General features: G+C 37.2%; 2 protein-coding genes and 1 pseudogene across 2 annotated transcripts; 2 read left to right on the plus strand and 1 right to left on the minus strand.

Moving 5' to 3' along the window:
• Positions 1 to 2,824: 2,824 nt before the first annotated feature.
• On the plus strand, positions 2,825 to 7,216 carry LOC148373249 (homeobox protein Hox-B6a-like). The gene is made up of 2 exons (XM_088341349.1): positions 2,825 to 3,362; positions 6,037 to 7,216. Exons 1-2 carry the CDS (start codon positions 2,825 to 2,827, stop codon positions 6,309 to 6,311), a joined length of 813 nt encoding a protein of 270 aa, XP_088197475.1. The 3' UTR covers positions 6,312 to 7,216.
• A 2,734-nt stretch (positions 7,217 to 9,950) lies between these two features.
• LOC148373250 (homeobox protein Hox-B5a-like) lies at positions 9,951 to 13,499 on the plus strand. The gene is made up of 2 exons (XM_088320418.1): positions 9,951 to 10,533; positions 13,246 to 13,499. Exons 1-2 carry the CDS (start codon positions 9,951 to 9,953, stop codon positions 13,497 to 13,499), a joined length of 837 nt encoding a protein of 278 aa, XP_088176544.1.
• A 1,086-nt stretch (positions 13,500 to 14,585) lies between these two features.
• Positions 14,586 to 14,706, minus strand: LOC148373251 (U2 spliceosomal RNA; annotated as a pseudogene).
• Positions 14,707 to 15,843: the final 1,137 nt, after the last annotated feature.

Raw genomic sequence — 15,843 nt, forward strand, 5'->3', positions numbered from 1 at the left:
CTCATATACACTGGAAACACCAATGACCAGATTAGATTATTTTCCCGTTTATGAATAAAGGGTGGTTAAAAAAAAAGAAGTATCTAAATGCTGTTAAAAGTGTTGATAAAAACGTATATTTTTTGGATATGATATAATGAAATTGTGTGTTTAATTGCTGTTAAAAATGTCGAAAAAATTGTTAAAACGTCATATTGTCAGATATAACGAAATTACGAATAACGAAATAGTGAATATGCTTAATTGCTGTTAAGACTGTTGAGAAAAAATGTTCAAACCTCCAAATTGTTTATTTGCTGTGAATAGTGTCAATAAAATTGTTCAAACCAAAAAAAAAATGGGTTGTATTATTTGTATTAGTTGTACCGGGATTATGTGTATTTTCTCGATAAATTATTCAACTTCCTTAACGTGTTTACTTACAGATTGTAATACAAATGTTATTACAAAAAACTGACTGTGATGGTAACTAATAACACTGGTCAACACAAATTACTAAAATAGACATTTGGAAGAATTTAAACATACCCTTTAAAGGTCATGTTTTGTAGTTTTTTTTCTAATTGAACATGGGAACGGCAATTTCATATGACAAATATTAAAACCACTGAGTAGCCTGACTCAAAGAGCATGTTGTTGACATATAATATTGTATTTTATACTATTTGAGCATTGCCATTGCTCACTATCGGACTGTAAAATATACCACAAAAATCACAACAACGAGCAATTTTGACTCCCCGTGCATTAACTCGTCATTAATGATTAAACTGCAGTCAACTTCAACACAATACTCCAGCTTCCCGTTCCCACAAAGCGGAGAGGAAATGGAGTGTCCTTCCATGGCTGTAGGCAAAAAAAGAGGAACATTTCACGAAAAGAGTTGCGGATGGGGGTGGAACTGCCAAAGTGAGTTACTATCTATCTTCGTGTAATCTTACACATAACGCGAGACTAAACTTATTATCCCCGTGTTACTTAAGGCAGAGCAGCGAAAATGCATGAATCTAAAAGAATGCAGGAATGGTGGGGGCAGGAGACAATCGTTTAAACGTAAAAATAGAGTCTTTGTCTCTATACGTCAGCAAAACTGTCTGTAGTGTGACCATTTTGACAAATAGGAGTGAATAATAAAGAGAACGAAGACACAAGAGAGATTGGCTGCGCACATTTTTATGCTTACATGCGGAGTGCAGTTTACTCTTTTACCAAATAGATGTTTTTTGCCTCTTGTGGTTATCTGGTACAGGAAAATTGACACTACGTTTAAATCAATGGACCCGCAATTACTGTATGTTTAAAATAAATAACCTCCTGAGACAGTTCTCTATTTCTTTTGGATCATGTGCTCTAAAAGATTTACAACTATACTGTACGCTTATTCTTGTCTGCCGTCTTTGCATCATATAGCAGTTCCACATATCAGCACAGTAAATCGCAGTGGACATAAATCCAATCGAGCTTTGGGAACTCAACAGTGATTGCTATATGTTTCAAACGAGAGGCACGCAAAAATCTTTATCCAGATAATAATAAAATAAAAACCCGTTGCAACTGAACAGTAGTTTAGTAATTTTCATATTATTGATTATGCAAAATCTACCCCAGTATCCGTGTTAGCAAGAATTGGTCGCATTAAAATTTCATGAGCTATGTTTTCCAGAATTGGTTAAATTCATAGACTGTCACCAACACCAGGCAGGGGGTAGGGGACATCCTGGACTGATTTCCATCTTATTACAGTGCACATACGTATAAAGGAATAATTTGGAGTTACCAGTCAAACCTGTGAAGTGGGACGAAACCAGAGTGCCTGGAGAAAACCCACACAGGCGAGGAGAGAACATGCAAACTCTGGATGCGAAGGCCGGTAGCTAGAATTGAACCCAGGACTTCTGAACTCCAAAGCGGACATGCAAACAGTCATTCACCATGCATCCAGCTCTAAGTCATTCATAATGTAATTTCGTATTATTCGCTGAATGCAAAGAATACGTTTGACGATTCCCGTTCCATGCCCTTTCACTCGCGTGCATACACTTACGCAATTACACTCGCAACATTTTGCTCCACACATAAGTGCGTTTGTGAGCCAGTGGTTGTTATGGGGCCCAACAGACGGCGACACGGTGAGAAAGAGAATCGATTTAACGCACCAAAGACTTCGACTCTGATTGCGCAATGTCACCGGGAACCAGATGACGATTGTAAAAGTAGATTGGAACAGAATTACCAAGAGAGGAAGGGAGATTAGAAAATGGAAATGGAAAATAGGTGTGCACGCGCATGCAACAAACTACACGAAGACAAAGGCACACGCACGCACAGTCGAGAAGACTTGTTATTAGAAAAAAAATGAGTGAACGGAACAAACACGCAGAAGTCCCATTGGTCAGGGTGTGGTCAGATGGTTCAGGATTGCCTCCACCTCCAAAACACTTCATCTAGTAAAACTGCTTAACATGCACGCGCGTGCACAAGAGATGATGCCCCCTCTCCTCTTCTCATGAGCTCCACACTATAGCCAGACTCCCCGTGTCCCCTGTAACCCCGATCACCAGTACCCCTCCTCCCAATCTGCCATAAACTAAGTGATAGAAGCCCGTCGAACTGTCTGTCTGCTATAAAACACAACAAATCATAAAGTGCAGGCTGGGGCAGCAGATGAAGCAGCATTGGAGGGAGAAACGTTAGCTGTTAGCCTCAAGCCCTATTCGCCTCCTCCTCCTCTAAAACCGTATGTGCATTGTTGTTGTTTCGCGCCCTCCTGTCCTGTGCTCACTCACCTCCTCCGTTATTATCCACTGACGTGCTTACTGTGCTCATGAGTTCCTATTTTGTCAACTCATCTTTTCCCGTTGCGATATCGGGAACGGCTGGAGGCGGGCAGGCGGCCGAGTCGTTTTTAGGTCAGATCCCTGTCTATCCGCCCGGATATGCCTCAGATAACCCGCTCAGACATTACTCGGGAGCTGCAGCCGTCACTGCTGCGGCGGTGTATAGCGCGAGTGGAGTCGACATTCAGGAGAAGCCCTATCCAGCTTCTACCTACTACCAACAGGCGAGTACCGGGTCGTATGGGGGTCATCGGACGGCTGCAGGAGTAAGTATTGCTGCCACAGGCGGTGCAAGTACGTGCAACTACGCAACAGCCGCTGCATCCACCAAAGGCTTCTACCGGGAAAAGGACTACACTTGCAGCCTGGATGAGCGTGCTCTCGTTCTGAACCAGGAAGCCTTGCAACGCAAGACAGACTGCACTAACATAAACGGCAAAGTTGTCTTTGGCGACACCATAGATGACAGTCAAGCAGGGTCAACCCACGTTTATCCGTGGATGCAACGAATGAACGCCTGCAACGGTGAGCTTCCGCTTCCAACTTCATCGCATCTTCCTTGAATAATTTATATTACCCGTCATAAAATGGACGCTTGTTTCCTCGTTGAATTCCTTTTCCCTTTTTTCTTCCTCCTCCTTTTTCCTCTCCCACGAGTTGTTTTACGATCGCCGTTTGTTGGCCTGTCAGTCACTGCGGGCTGTTTTACTGCCCATCGTAAAAAAGGTTTGTTTGGCTTAGAACTGTTGGTGCAGGCCAAAGCCGCTACCGAGTACACGAGAAGAAAGAAATCAAATGATGAGCACGTCTTAAATCATATGGGCCTATTCTTTCTCTCTCTCGGTGTCTTTAACTTTCACCTATTGCTATTATTATTATTTATATCACTTAAATCAAAATGAAGTACGTTTTTATAAAGTAAATAAATTGTATTTACAAGTAAAGTTATGTTTCATAACGTAATTTATAAAATAAACGCATGCAGGAAAAATAGTATGATTTAATGTTGAATGAACTTTTTTCATGGGACATGGTGAGCATCCGATGTTTTAAAATGCATATATTTTAATTGTATTATTATTATTATTATTATTATTATTATTATTATTATTATTATTATTATTATTATTATTATTATTATTATTATTATTATTATTATTATTATTATTATTATTATTATTGCCAGAATACAAATCATGTTTGCCGTAAACAATTTGGATTTACAAGTAAAGGTGCAACTAAATTTATATAACGTCATATCAGAGGAGTGCATGCAAGAAACTTTGTCTGATTTATTGTTATAATGAACTTTTTTCATAGGAGATGCTGGACATCCAACATTTATATACAGTTTTTATTTACTTTCATAAAAATATAGTAAGTTTACTGTAAATACATTGTTTACAAGTAAGAGGCAGCTAGCGTCATATAACGTGATATCCCAAAAGAACATGAGGGAAACATTGTTTTTTTAATGTTTAATTAAATACTTTTTACATGGGAGATGCTGAACATCCAATGTTTTATAAAGTATTAAGTAGACGTTATTGTATATTTATGTTATTATTGGTATTACTGTAATATTAATAAAGTACGTCTGCAGCAAATACATTGTATTAACAAATAAAGGCGCAACTAACGTCATACGACGTGATATCCCCAAGGAACACATGCGGGAAACGTCGTCGGATTTAATGTTATAATGAATGAATATTGTTCAGGACCGATGCCGAGCACCCTATGTTGTACAAAGTATATCGTATATCAAATAATTACAAAGTGAAAAGCAATTTCCAAAACAAAGCTGAAACAACGAGTAAAACCAAATTTAATTACAAAATAAATAAATAACACGCGTAATTTGTCTGAAAAAAGGTTTATAAGATAATCGCAAGCCATTTATTCCTCAATCAAGGGTTAGGTTTTGGCATGGACGTTTTCCCACCACTTGTTGTTTTGTCCTCACCAATATTAGGTGATCACTTAAAAAAGTCGTCCCTGCGTATACCAAGACTTAACCAATATGCCTTTGTATCAAATAAAAACACATTGTTTCTGATCCCCGTTATCTAAAATTTACTGGTTCTTGACTGGTCTGACTTGGGAAATCAATCAAGACAGATAACGACATTGCTCAGATTTATTGAATACAATATTTTTCCCTTTAAACCAGTGATAGTAATATTCACGTTTTTTTAAACATAGCAAACCCAAAACATATTTTAGTAATAATAAAGTGTTTATTATTTAGCGACTACTGGTGGTAAAAACGTAATTAAAAATAATATTGATTTAAATAACGAGAAAAAATACATATAATGTATATAAGCATGATTTTTTAAATTTGCATTTATTTGAGCTAACATTAGCCTTACCATAATTGCCGTCAGTCTTTCTGCTGCTTTTCCTAGGATCATTTTGCCAAGGACCGCAACCCAATTAAAATAGGTCCTTGATATACTTTTGGGTCCCGACCCACTATAGTGTAGAAACACTGGTTTGAATATTATTGGGCGTATTTTTTTATTCTTTTAAACTTAAACCCCAATTGTTTCATATAGTTGAGCTTTAGATGGCACTGTATTGTCGAATGCAAGCGAAAACCTGTGCCACAGAGCACAGCGTAGAAGCAAGTTACTATACTATTGTGGCGGCGACCTAAGGTTTTTAACTATCTGTAAAAGAAATATAAATTTTTTAACCTGTGATTTTTTTTAATGAAAATGAACATTGGTGAGTCAGTTTGGGTATTTTGCCGGATATTAAAATTAATGTCATTTTTTTCTTACCTGAAAGTCTTTTGTACCACTAGGGTGAGTATAATTTTACGTGTGTGCTTGCGCGTTGGTTTTATTCTAGGAAGAAAATGGTGAAAGTGGGAAAAGGACTGTCTCAAATACAGTCCAAATGCTAACCCCAACCACAAAAACGACAAAAGGACGAGTTTATTCAAGCGCGTCTAAGGATTTCCCATTATTGCATGCGCAACAAAGGGAGCTTGACAGCGGCTGCAGTGGAGATTTCTGCCAGTAGATGGCGACAGCAAGTAGAATGTTTTGAAGTTACGGGCACCACCTTCAATGTCGGATGTCTGGTGTGTCGGTTAAGACGTTTAATTCCTGTCAAACCCAGCATATTTATACTGAGCTCTTGTTGACTCATGTCAACACGCATGTCCTCAACCCTGCCTGTGTTTCAGGGATGTTTGGCAGTCCCGGGAGGCGTGGGCGGCAGACGTACACCCGCTATCAAACTCTCGAACTGGAGAAGGAGTTCCACTTCAACCGCTACCTAACACGCAGGCGGCGTATCGAGATCGCACACGCGCTCTGCTTGACAGAGCGCCAGATCAAAATCTGGTTTCAGAACCGGAGAATGAAGTGGAAGAAAGAGAACAAGCTGATCAATTCTTCCCCAACCTCCTCTTCATCAACAGTCAACGGAGTGGATGAAGAGGAAAAACGGACGGAGTAAAATGAACATACTGGGACGCACGAGTTCTCATCATATTTCCTAAAACAATGTGTCCTTCCAATTCCCAGAGTTTGAACCGAAAACAACTCTGAGAAAGAAATTTACTTTTCATTACATGTTTAGGTTTTACACGACAAGGGACAAAGAGGAACCATGCAATTCCCACCTTCCTTAATGTTTAGTAAACTTTACTTCAGGAGGTCTCCAACGTAATGCCCGTGAACATGTTCTAAAAATAGCTCACCTGTGCTGGGTCACTGTGATTTTTGGTCAGATTAATTTTCGGTGGTGTACAGAGTCTATTTAACCCAACTCTTCGAAAATAAACCTGCTAATACCATAGTATCGTCATACATGATAATCCGCTATTTTAGAAACGTATATTATAACAAAACTATGACAAAAAGTAGCTCTCAGATTTAAAAACGTCGGGGACCCTAGATCTGATATCAATTTTGTATCGTGTCCGAGTGGACAGGGTGCCGTGGGTGTCCGTTCTGTCAAAATTGCAAATTTTGCTTGATACGTGTAGGTGGTTCGAACCGAAATTGCAAGTCGGTTCATCTGATCTATAAAACATTAACTGTTATATTCCCTCAAAGGAAATTATTTGAATGCATTTGGTTTTCAAACAATGTACATGGCATTATTATTGTAGGTTTGTATTTATACAGCAATTTGAATTTGTTGTTTGGCACTCACCTTTGATTTTTTTTTCAATTCAGGGTATTAATGAGCTAACTTCGTTATGTCGGAAGGTAATCTAAAAACAAAATTACTCGCAATTCAGCTAAATGCATATGGAAGTGTGCTCTGTGATTACAATTTAATTTCATTATTTTCTCTCAAGCTACCTAAATTGTGTCCCGTACGTGTTCTGTACCTATATAGGTTGTATATTTTGTGTATACATTGTATATGTTATGCCTATAGGCTTTTACGATGTTGTTTTAAGAATGCTTTCTGTTAAGCACTTATCAACACTAACAATATGACCAATAAAATAAGGCAATATAATAAAAAATGTGCTGTTGCTTTTTAAGGCTAAAAATCTGAATAAGAATGACGTTCCTGAAATTACCTAAACAAGAATAACACAACGCACACATACTCGCATATGGTTGGTTAGTTTTTTTTTTAAATTTATTATTATTATTATTATTAGTAGTAGTAGTAGTAGTAGTAGTAGTAGTAGTAGTAGTAGTAGTAGTAGTAGTAGTAGTATTTTTATGTTCTACTGTGCTGATCATGGTGGTCTGAGTTAAATCATGAGTTGGCTGGCCGATGGGGCGAAAGTTGACCTGGCCTCGAGCCAAGGAGACAGACACGTCAACCATAAAGACACCCTTCATCCAGACAAAGTGACAATGTCCTTCTGACCCTTTGAACCACACTTGTCCCCTCCGTCACCGGCGAAGATTTTTTTTCCCGCAGGAGAGGAGGCTCAAGTTATATTGATGCCCAATAGGAAAAAAAATTCGGGTTGGGTGTCAGACGTTGCGGTTTAAACATAATACAGTACTGTATATCCCCAGTATAACGTGATCATTTGTACAACGTGTTTTTTTTCAAAGGGTTCCACCCACAGAATGACCTAGTCTGTCGCCTATATGTCTCGGTTTAAACACTCACTTTTCCTTTTTTAATGCAGGGAATAGTTTGATCGGGATAAAAATTAAGAGTTTCGGACCAATCAGAATGAATGAATGTGACAAAGGAACATCTCCGTGTATATGGCGTTTGTGAGAACTATAGGATCGGAGGGGCGAAGCTCAAACGACGTCATTGCGCAAACAGACATTGTTTCCTTAGTTAAAGCAGCAAATAGGCACGCTTTCACAGTGAATAGAAAAACAAGCCCGTGTTTGTTTGATTCTGCTGAGTGAAATTAATAAAACTATCTTTCACTTAATCTCAAAAGTGAAATACAGAATACGGAAATAATGTACATTTCCACAGTAACTGCGTTCATACTCCGACCCTCAAACCACATTGCAAGAATTTATCTGGGTTGGTCCAAAAATCTGAATGCTGATCCTATGCAGTCGCACTATTCCCGGCATGTAAACACAGAAATTCAGATGGATTTCCATGTGTATTTAAATAAGAAAATGGATACAGTCCGAAAATGGGAATAATATCTTCATATACTGTAAACATACCCAATTATAAGGCTGGAATTTTAGTGGACAAACTTTTTGTGGAAGAAAATCGTCTGTATTGTAGCTTGCTGACTCAATTCATGAATTGAGAGGTGTGAGCGGTTGTACCCTATGCCCATAAGGTTTATGGGCATCATGGCTTCTTACACATTTCACATTGGTCTGTCTGAGTTTTGTAAATTAATTGTAATACCATTTTCAATTTGATGCCTAGCCGAAGTGTGCCGCATTACCAGAAAATATGTATCTGCATATCACTAAACGGTTTACTTAAAGAAAAAAAAATCCAGATTCGTTTTATGTGACAACAAACGCTGAATGCACCACAATTCCGTTAAGTATTACACTTGTTAGACTTCACTTCATATTTTTCCCCTCGCAAATAGTCTATTTTCCTATTGGTCTAGCTGTCTATACTTGAAAGTGTCAAGACAAAGTAAACGGCAAATATATTTTTTAAATGAATAAAAACAAATTAACGCGAGGCTATCATTCAGGGAAGCAGACAGGTAAATGCATTTTTAAGACCAAAATTTTGTCCTATTAATTTTGACTTTTAGAAAATGTAATTTGAATTGAAAAAAAAAATCTTCATATTTTGTCTATGATACCTCAGGACACGAAGACGCTGCGGTAATATTTCATCACACTTTGGAAATTGTTATGCATGCCCTGCAACAGATTCTTCCTTCGCGTGAAGATAGTTTGAGACCAAAATCTAAGAGAAAGTGTATATATGGTTTTATTTGTTAATTTATTTATTCCCGTGCGTGCTTGCGCTCACGTGTGTGTGTGGGTGTGTAAGTGTGTATGTGTGCATGTGTATGTGTGTATGTGTGTATGTGTGTGTGGGTGTGCATGTGTGTATGTGTGTGTGAGTGTGTGTGTGTCTGTGTGTTTCCTTTCAAAACACATTATGGTTGAAATGTGAATTTAATGCAAAAAAAACCAGGCAATGAATTACACTTGTTATATTGAATTAAAATTAGGCAACATAAATAGAATCAATACCAAATATAACCATAAACAGCTCCAATGCCCAGACCAATACATTTCTGTTCCATTTCATTGTTAAGAAAAAAATTGTAACCGCAGTAGGTGGCGCTGTGACCTTAGCTTTATATTTGTGTGCAGGCGTATACGTGTGCGTTATAGTGCATGTGAGTGACAGAGAGGGAGGGAGCATAAGTTGGCTACCGCCCATGCCTTTATCATTAGGAACTTTAGAACATGAATTACCTATCCAGAGTCATCGGGGAGAATTTACGATGGGTCAACAAAACCACGTGAATCCTTCTTTCAGCTCTCCATCCCCCATCCTGCCGACACCACCTAGCCAACCCACTCCCTCAAACACACACTCACCACCCCTCCCCCCATATTTGGACGACGCATTCATAGCTAAATACCAAGTACAGTGCATCACCATAATTCAGTTTTTTATTATTAATCGACCATCCCCCGCAAATAACCCAAAATGAGCTCCTACTTTGTAAACTCGTTCCCAGGGCACTGCCCAAATAGGTCCGACGATCAGCTGCTAAATAATGGACAGAGCAACGGTGAAACGAACCACAGTGCTTGCAGGGATCCTTCTACGACTGCGATGCGCCATGCGACAGGCTCAAATGGCATGGACCCTAGAGTTGCAAGTTGGGGCGGGGGTAACCCCAAATCCCCAAATACCGGCGGAGACTTCGGTCGTGGTTTGGTCTTTGGGGATTCTCTGAGCTTTAGCTGTGAAAAGAGTATCTGGTGTATGGACATGGTTACTAATTGCGTGGACACGAAGCAGATAAGTCGAAGCTCTTTACTTACTGAACAACCAAGAATCGGTATTCTTAGCCTGCCCTCAGCGTCCAACGGGGGAGCAACACGGCGTTTTTCGAAGATGAACACAAACGCAGCAGAGGTGTATGATATGCAGGGCATCACAGCCGGCAGTGATCGCCAAACACATCCCACACTGAAGCCAGAGGGCGGCCGGGCAGTCAGTTTAAACCCGGGCAGCGAGTCCCCACAGATATTCCCCTGGATGAGAAAGCTGCACACTAATCATGGTACGAGCGAGTCTTCTTTAATTGAATTGAATTGTCTTTATTGTCATTGATTTCAACGCTGTCAGACATTGTATGCAACGAGATGAGACGTGCAATAGGGTATGTTAATACTTCAAGTAGGAAAAAAGGATAAAATACTCGGCGTATTGAGGCAAAAAATAGTCACAAAGTAGTTCTTAGAGACTATCTAAAGTTAAAATAATAGTGCAATAAAAGGATAGTACACCGTAACAGTGCAATGCGGAGTAGTACAATAACAAGTGCATGGCAATAAAAAAAGATGCCAAATACAATTTTAAGAATTGAATTGAATTTAATTGTCTTCATTGTTATCAACGTTATGAAAAATTGTAAGGGCGAGATTAGACATGACACTCAAAGGTAAACATAAAAACTTTAAAAGAGTAAAAATATGTAAGACTGTTAGGATAAATGGGTGAAAATATTTACAACGTAGTGCTTAGAGACTATCTATCTATCTATCTATCTATCTATCTATCTATCTATCTATCTATCTATCTATCTATCTATCTATCTATCTATCTATCTATCTATCTATCTATCTATCTATCTATCTATCTATCTATCTATCTATCTATCTATCTATCTATCTATCTATCTATCTATCTATCTATCTATCTATCTATCTATCTATCTATCTATCTATCTATCTATCTATCTATCTATCTATCTATCTATCTATCTATCTATCTATCTATCTATCTATCTATCTATCTATCTATCTATCTATCTATCTATCTATCTATCTATCTATCTATCTATCTGTCTATCTATGTATCTGTCTATCTGTCTGTCTGTCTGTCTGTCTGTCTGCCTGCCTGCCTGCCTGCCTGTCTGTCTGTCTGTCTGTCTGTCTGTCTGTCTATCTATCTATCTATCTATCTATCTATCTATCTATCTATCTATCTATCTATCTATCTATCTATCTATCTATCTATCTATCTATCTATCTATCTATCTATCTATCTATCTATCTATCTATCTATCTATCTATCTATCTACCTACCTTGGTCATATCTCTCAAGAGGGGTGACCGAAAGCAAGACAAACACATACAATAACAAAGAAAATAAAAGGGGAAAAAAAGCAAAAAAACACACACAAAATTTTTTGGACCATGGCCAACCCAATTGCCCAAACACCCAAACAAGTTAGGCACCTCGGCACCCAAGTTGGTCATGCTTTCGTCCCTCCAGATGACTACCCTATATTATATTATATTGTATTATATTGTATTATATTATATTATATTATATTATATTATATTATATTATATTATATTATATTATATTATATTATATTATATTATATTATATTATATTATATTATATTATATTATATTATATTATATTATATTATATTATATTATATTATATTATATTATATTATATTATATTATATTATATTATATTATATTATATTATATTATATTAACCGTGCAATAAAAAAGAATGCATCATAACCACAATGAAATGAAAAGAAGTGCAAGAACATTTAGTAGCAATAAAAATAACAGGAAAATAATAAAATGCCAGATAAATTGCAGGATATATATATTTTAATTGAGTTGAATTGAATTGTCGTTATTTATTGATATAAACATTGCAAAACATTAGATGCAACGAGATTAGATTGCACTCCAGGGTAAACATGTAATAGAGACATTATAGAGACAAAAGAAAAAAGACTGTCATGATTAATAGGAAAAATATTTACAATTTCGTGCTTAGACTGGCCTAAATTATAATATTGCGACGGAAAATATTGCGTCGTAACAATAGTGCAATAAAAAGGAGTGCAATAACACTTAACAGTAACAAAAGTAACAAAACATAGTCACTGGGTAAATTTTACACCGATCTGTGCAAAAAGAGTTAGCAGCATCAACAATAGAAAATAAGTCGCAACATTTATGTTTCCACCGTTTTGTGCACTTGTTTAGAGCGTTAATGGGCCTGGAGAAGAAATTGTATCTGATGTTTTGTCCAACAATAGCCTTAAGATAAAAATAATGCTCAATTTGTTGCTTTTTCTTGGCCAATTAAAACACATATAGACCTATATTAGTTTGCAAACCCTGAAATCTTATTCCCTACCCCTCAAGATTTTTTTTACTTTGCCAAAAAAACAACATACACACATGCACACGCACAGTTTTTAACATCGAATATCGTTTCATGATGTATCCAATAATGATTTATTCTAAACAATTCGATAAGTCACAAATGATATTGATTTGGAAGCGTTCGTTATGTGCCTCCTTTTATTTATTGTCTGTATTTAGAAGCAGGTGTTGTGAATTGTTGCCTGCACTTTAAGAGAATACAACAAACGTGCCATATATCTGCCAAATATGTGACAATCTGGGCAGTAAAAGCTTCGAGATGAGCGCAGAGGAGACGCAGCCGGGTGGGAAAATAGGGGCAATAGATAGAAGCCATTGGAATATTTTGATGATGTTAAATTGAAAATGAAAGCCCTTTTTTGCCCCGGCACTCGATTAGAAAAATGAGCATGAGATTATGGGACGATGCTCCACCGATTCGGGTGAATATATTTTTACCAATGTTTTGCAATTAACCCTGGAGACCTCAAGAACCCATATGACCCGTGGGTTCTCCGGGGATAACGCCCGTCACTTATTTGCTGCTGCTAACAGCCCCGTGCATTTGTCCGCTTCAACACCTTCAGATATGACTGCCCCCGATGGGAAACGTGCACGGACGGCGTACACCCGCTACCAGACCCTCGAACTGGAGAAGGAGTTCCACTTCAATCGCTATCTCATGCGCAGGCGGCGGATCGAGATCGCGCACACGCTTTGCCTCACTGAGCGCCAAATTAAAATCTGGTTCCAAAATCGAAGGATGAAGTGGAAGAAGGACAACAGGCTTAAAAGCACAAACCATGTCACAACCGGAGCAACCTTCCAAGCTAGCAATTAACATATGGAGCAATCAGTTTTTATTTTAAATCATTCACCCCATGGGCCAATAAGACGACTTTAATATGACAAGGAAACAAGAAAAAGTATAAAACCAGTTTAAATTTGACTTTAAATCCAAACTGGCAAAATATTTTATTTCTTCTGCTTTTTGGCTTACTGTCTTTTAAAAGTAATGCAGTTGGTGTTGTTTCTTTAGGAGAAATAATTATTTGCCTCGCTGACATCTAAATATACAGTAAATTGCCTCGTCAATTACATGCCGCTTTAAAAGGTCGTTTTGCGTTGTGTAACCTAGATGCCAAAGCTGCAAATGATGCCCCGATATAGGAGAAACAGCTAAAACGCAATCAAAAGCTCATTTTTCTCCCAAACATCACGTGCCACAACCGAAATTCTTAATAGCCTGCGTTGCAATTAAGATCCTGAACTGAGTTCCGACAGAATTTTGTGGTATTTTTTCTCTTTCCTGATTTTTTTCCACCTTCAAACTGTCTGATAATTTGTCCTGTACCAATTGTAATTCATGCATTTATTGTCACCGATATGACTTTAATTTCTGAGTTCTTATATGGGGATACGTGTATTCTTAAAAGTCTGCTGACGTTTATAGGCTCCTGCGCGAATAATAACCAAATTACATTGATTTTGATTGTGAATAAAGCAGAATTGTTAATAGTTAAAAAAATTGTATTGAATTGGTGTAGTTTTCTAGTATTTTATTTTTTAAATTGAAACACGGAATCAGTACAAAAAATAAAGCACAAAACATTATGATAACTAGTTAGTTTTCAACGTGTGCGTGTGTCTGTGTGGTGGTCGTATCAAATGCATGGGGGGAGGGTGCATAACTTTTATTACTCAATTTTTTGGGCAGCACTGTAGTGCACGTTAAACATAAACAACAGAAAATCCAGCAACTGGGGTTTTGGGTTTTTTAAGGGTTATTGTTCTATCTTCGTTATTCATTATCCATTATCCGTTTACGGTCAGTTCATAATACGCTACAAAGCCTAGGAGCCGGGACACTTACTCTCAGCCAAAAGGCCAAGCTAAGGTCCTAGCCCTAAAGCCTTGCTGCGATCATTGCGAATGCACCGTTCCCGGAGGTACTGCAATACCGGGCCGATGCGTGGAGTGGACAGAGCAAGCTCTTATTCCATCTCCGGAATGCAAAAATCAAAGATCATGGCAAAAGGCCAAGCTAAGGACCAAGCATCAAAGCTGCTCATGCTTTGTTGTTTAAAGTAATCAACAGCCGACTCTCTTCAAGACGTGTTTTCTCCTCTTGTGACTGGTTAATACTCATTTTACCCATGGAGTCAATGATGTTGACTTTAAATTTGTTGATTATCTAAAGTGTTTAAAGTGTTTTGTATTTTATTTTTAGTTTTTTTTTTAGATTTTCAAGTATTTTAATATCTGTTTCGAGCGTGTTTCAGGTATGTTTCACATTTAGCTTTTTAAAAAATCTCTTGAGGTAAGTTAAATTCTTAACGCGATAATAAAAAAAAAAGAAACACGCCCAGTTCTCCTATTACGTCCCACGAACTCAGGTTACTGTTACATCTAATGTGGTAACAATACTGCTCAATTTTCATCCACGCACAATGTTTTTCAGTATTTACCTATTCGTAAGCTAATGGGAAAAAAAGTTAATTTTGTGAACTTGAGTCATTTAAATTATTTTTGTTTGTGATTTATCTTGTTGTTTGTGGATAACTGCTACAGAAAAATAATTGATTATCCACCCATGATGCAGTGTGCTGATGTGTATAATGTAGTGTAGTGTTGATTGTTTTGGGTTCAATGCGACTAAGGTTTCTCTGCTAATAGTACATAATTTGAGTTTTATATATATATATATATATATATATATATATATATATATATATATATATATATATATATATATATATATATATATATATATATATATATATATATATATATATATATATATATATATATATATAAAAAAAACTCAAATTATGTACTATTAGCAGAGAAACCTTAGTCGCACTGAGAAGAAAAAATCCGTCAATGTATATCTTACTAAATCTGGTTTAAGATGCACAATTCTTTCAATCAATGAATTTCAGAATTCAGACCAGTTGAGAACCATTGTTCCAGACAAAAAAAATGAATTTTCACTCGTTATTTACTGATTTTTCGGTCTCCTTTTGTTTCTTGCTTTTTTCTACAAGGATCAAGAGCAAACCTCTGCACGATGCGGTCTGTGAGCTACCTATTGAGATATTTCCAAGCTTCGCCCTGCTTTAGTTCACACCATAAAATATAAAGCAGCTTTGGCATTTGCATGTCAAACAGATGAGCGGTTTTTA

Source organism: Urocampus carinirostris, chromosome 1, assembly GCF_059441175.1.
Source record: "Urocampus carinirostris isolate Australia breed hairy pipefish chromosome 1, RoL_Ucar_1.0, whole genome shotgun sequence".
Taxonomy (NCBI): domain Eukaryota; kingdom Metazoa; phylum Chordata; class Actinopteri; order Syngnathiformes; family Syngnathidae; genus Urocampus; species Urocampus carinirostris.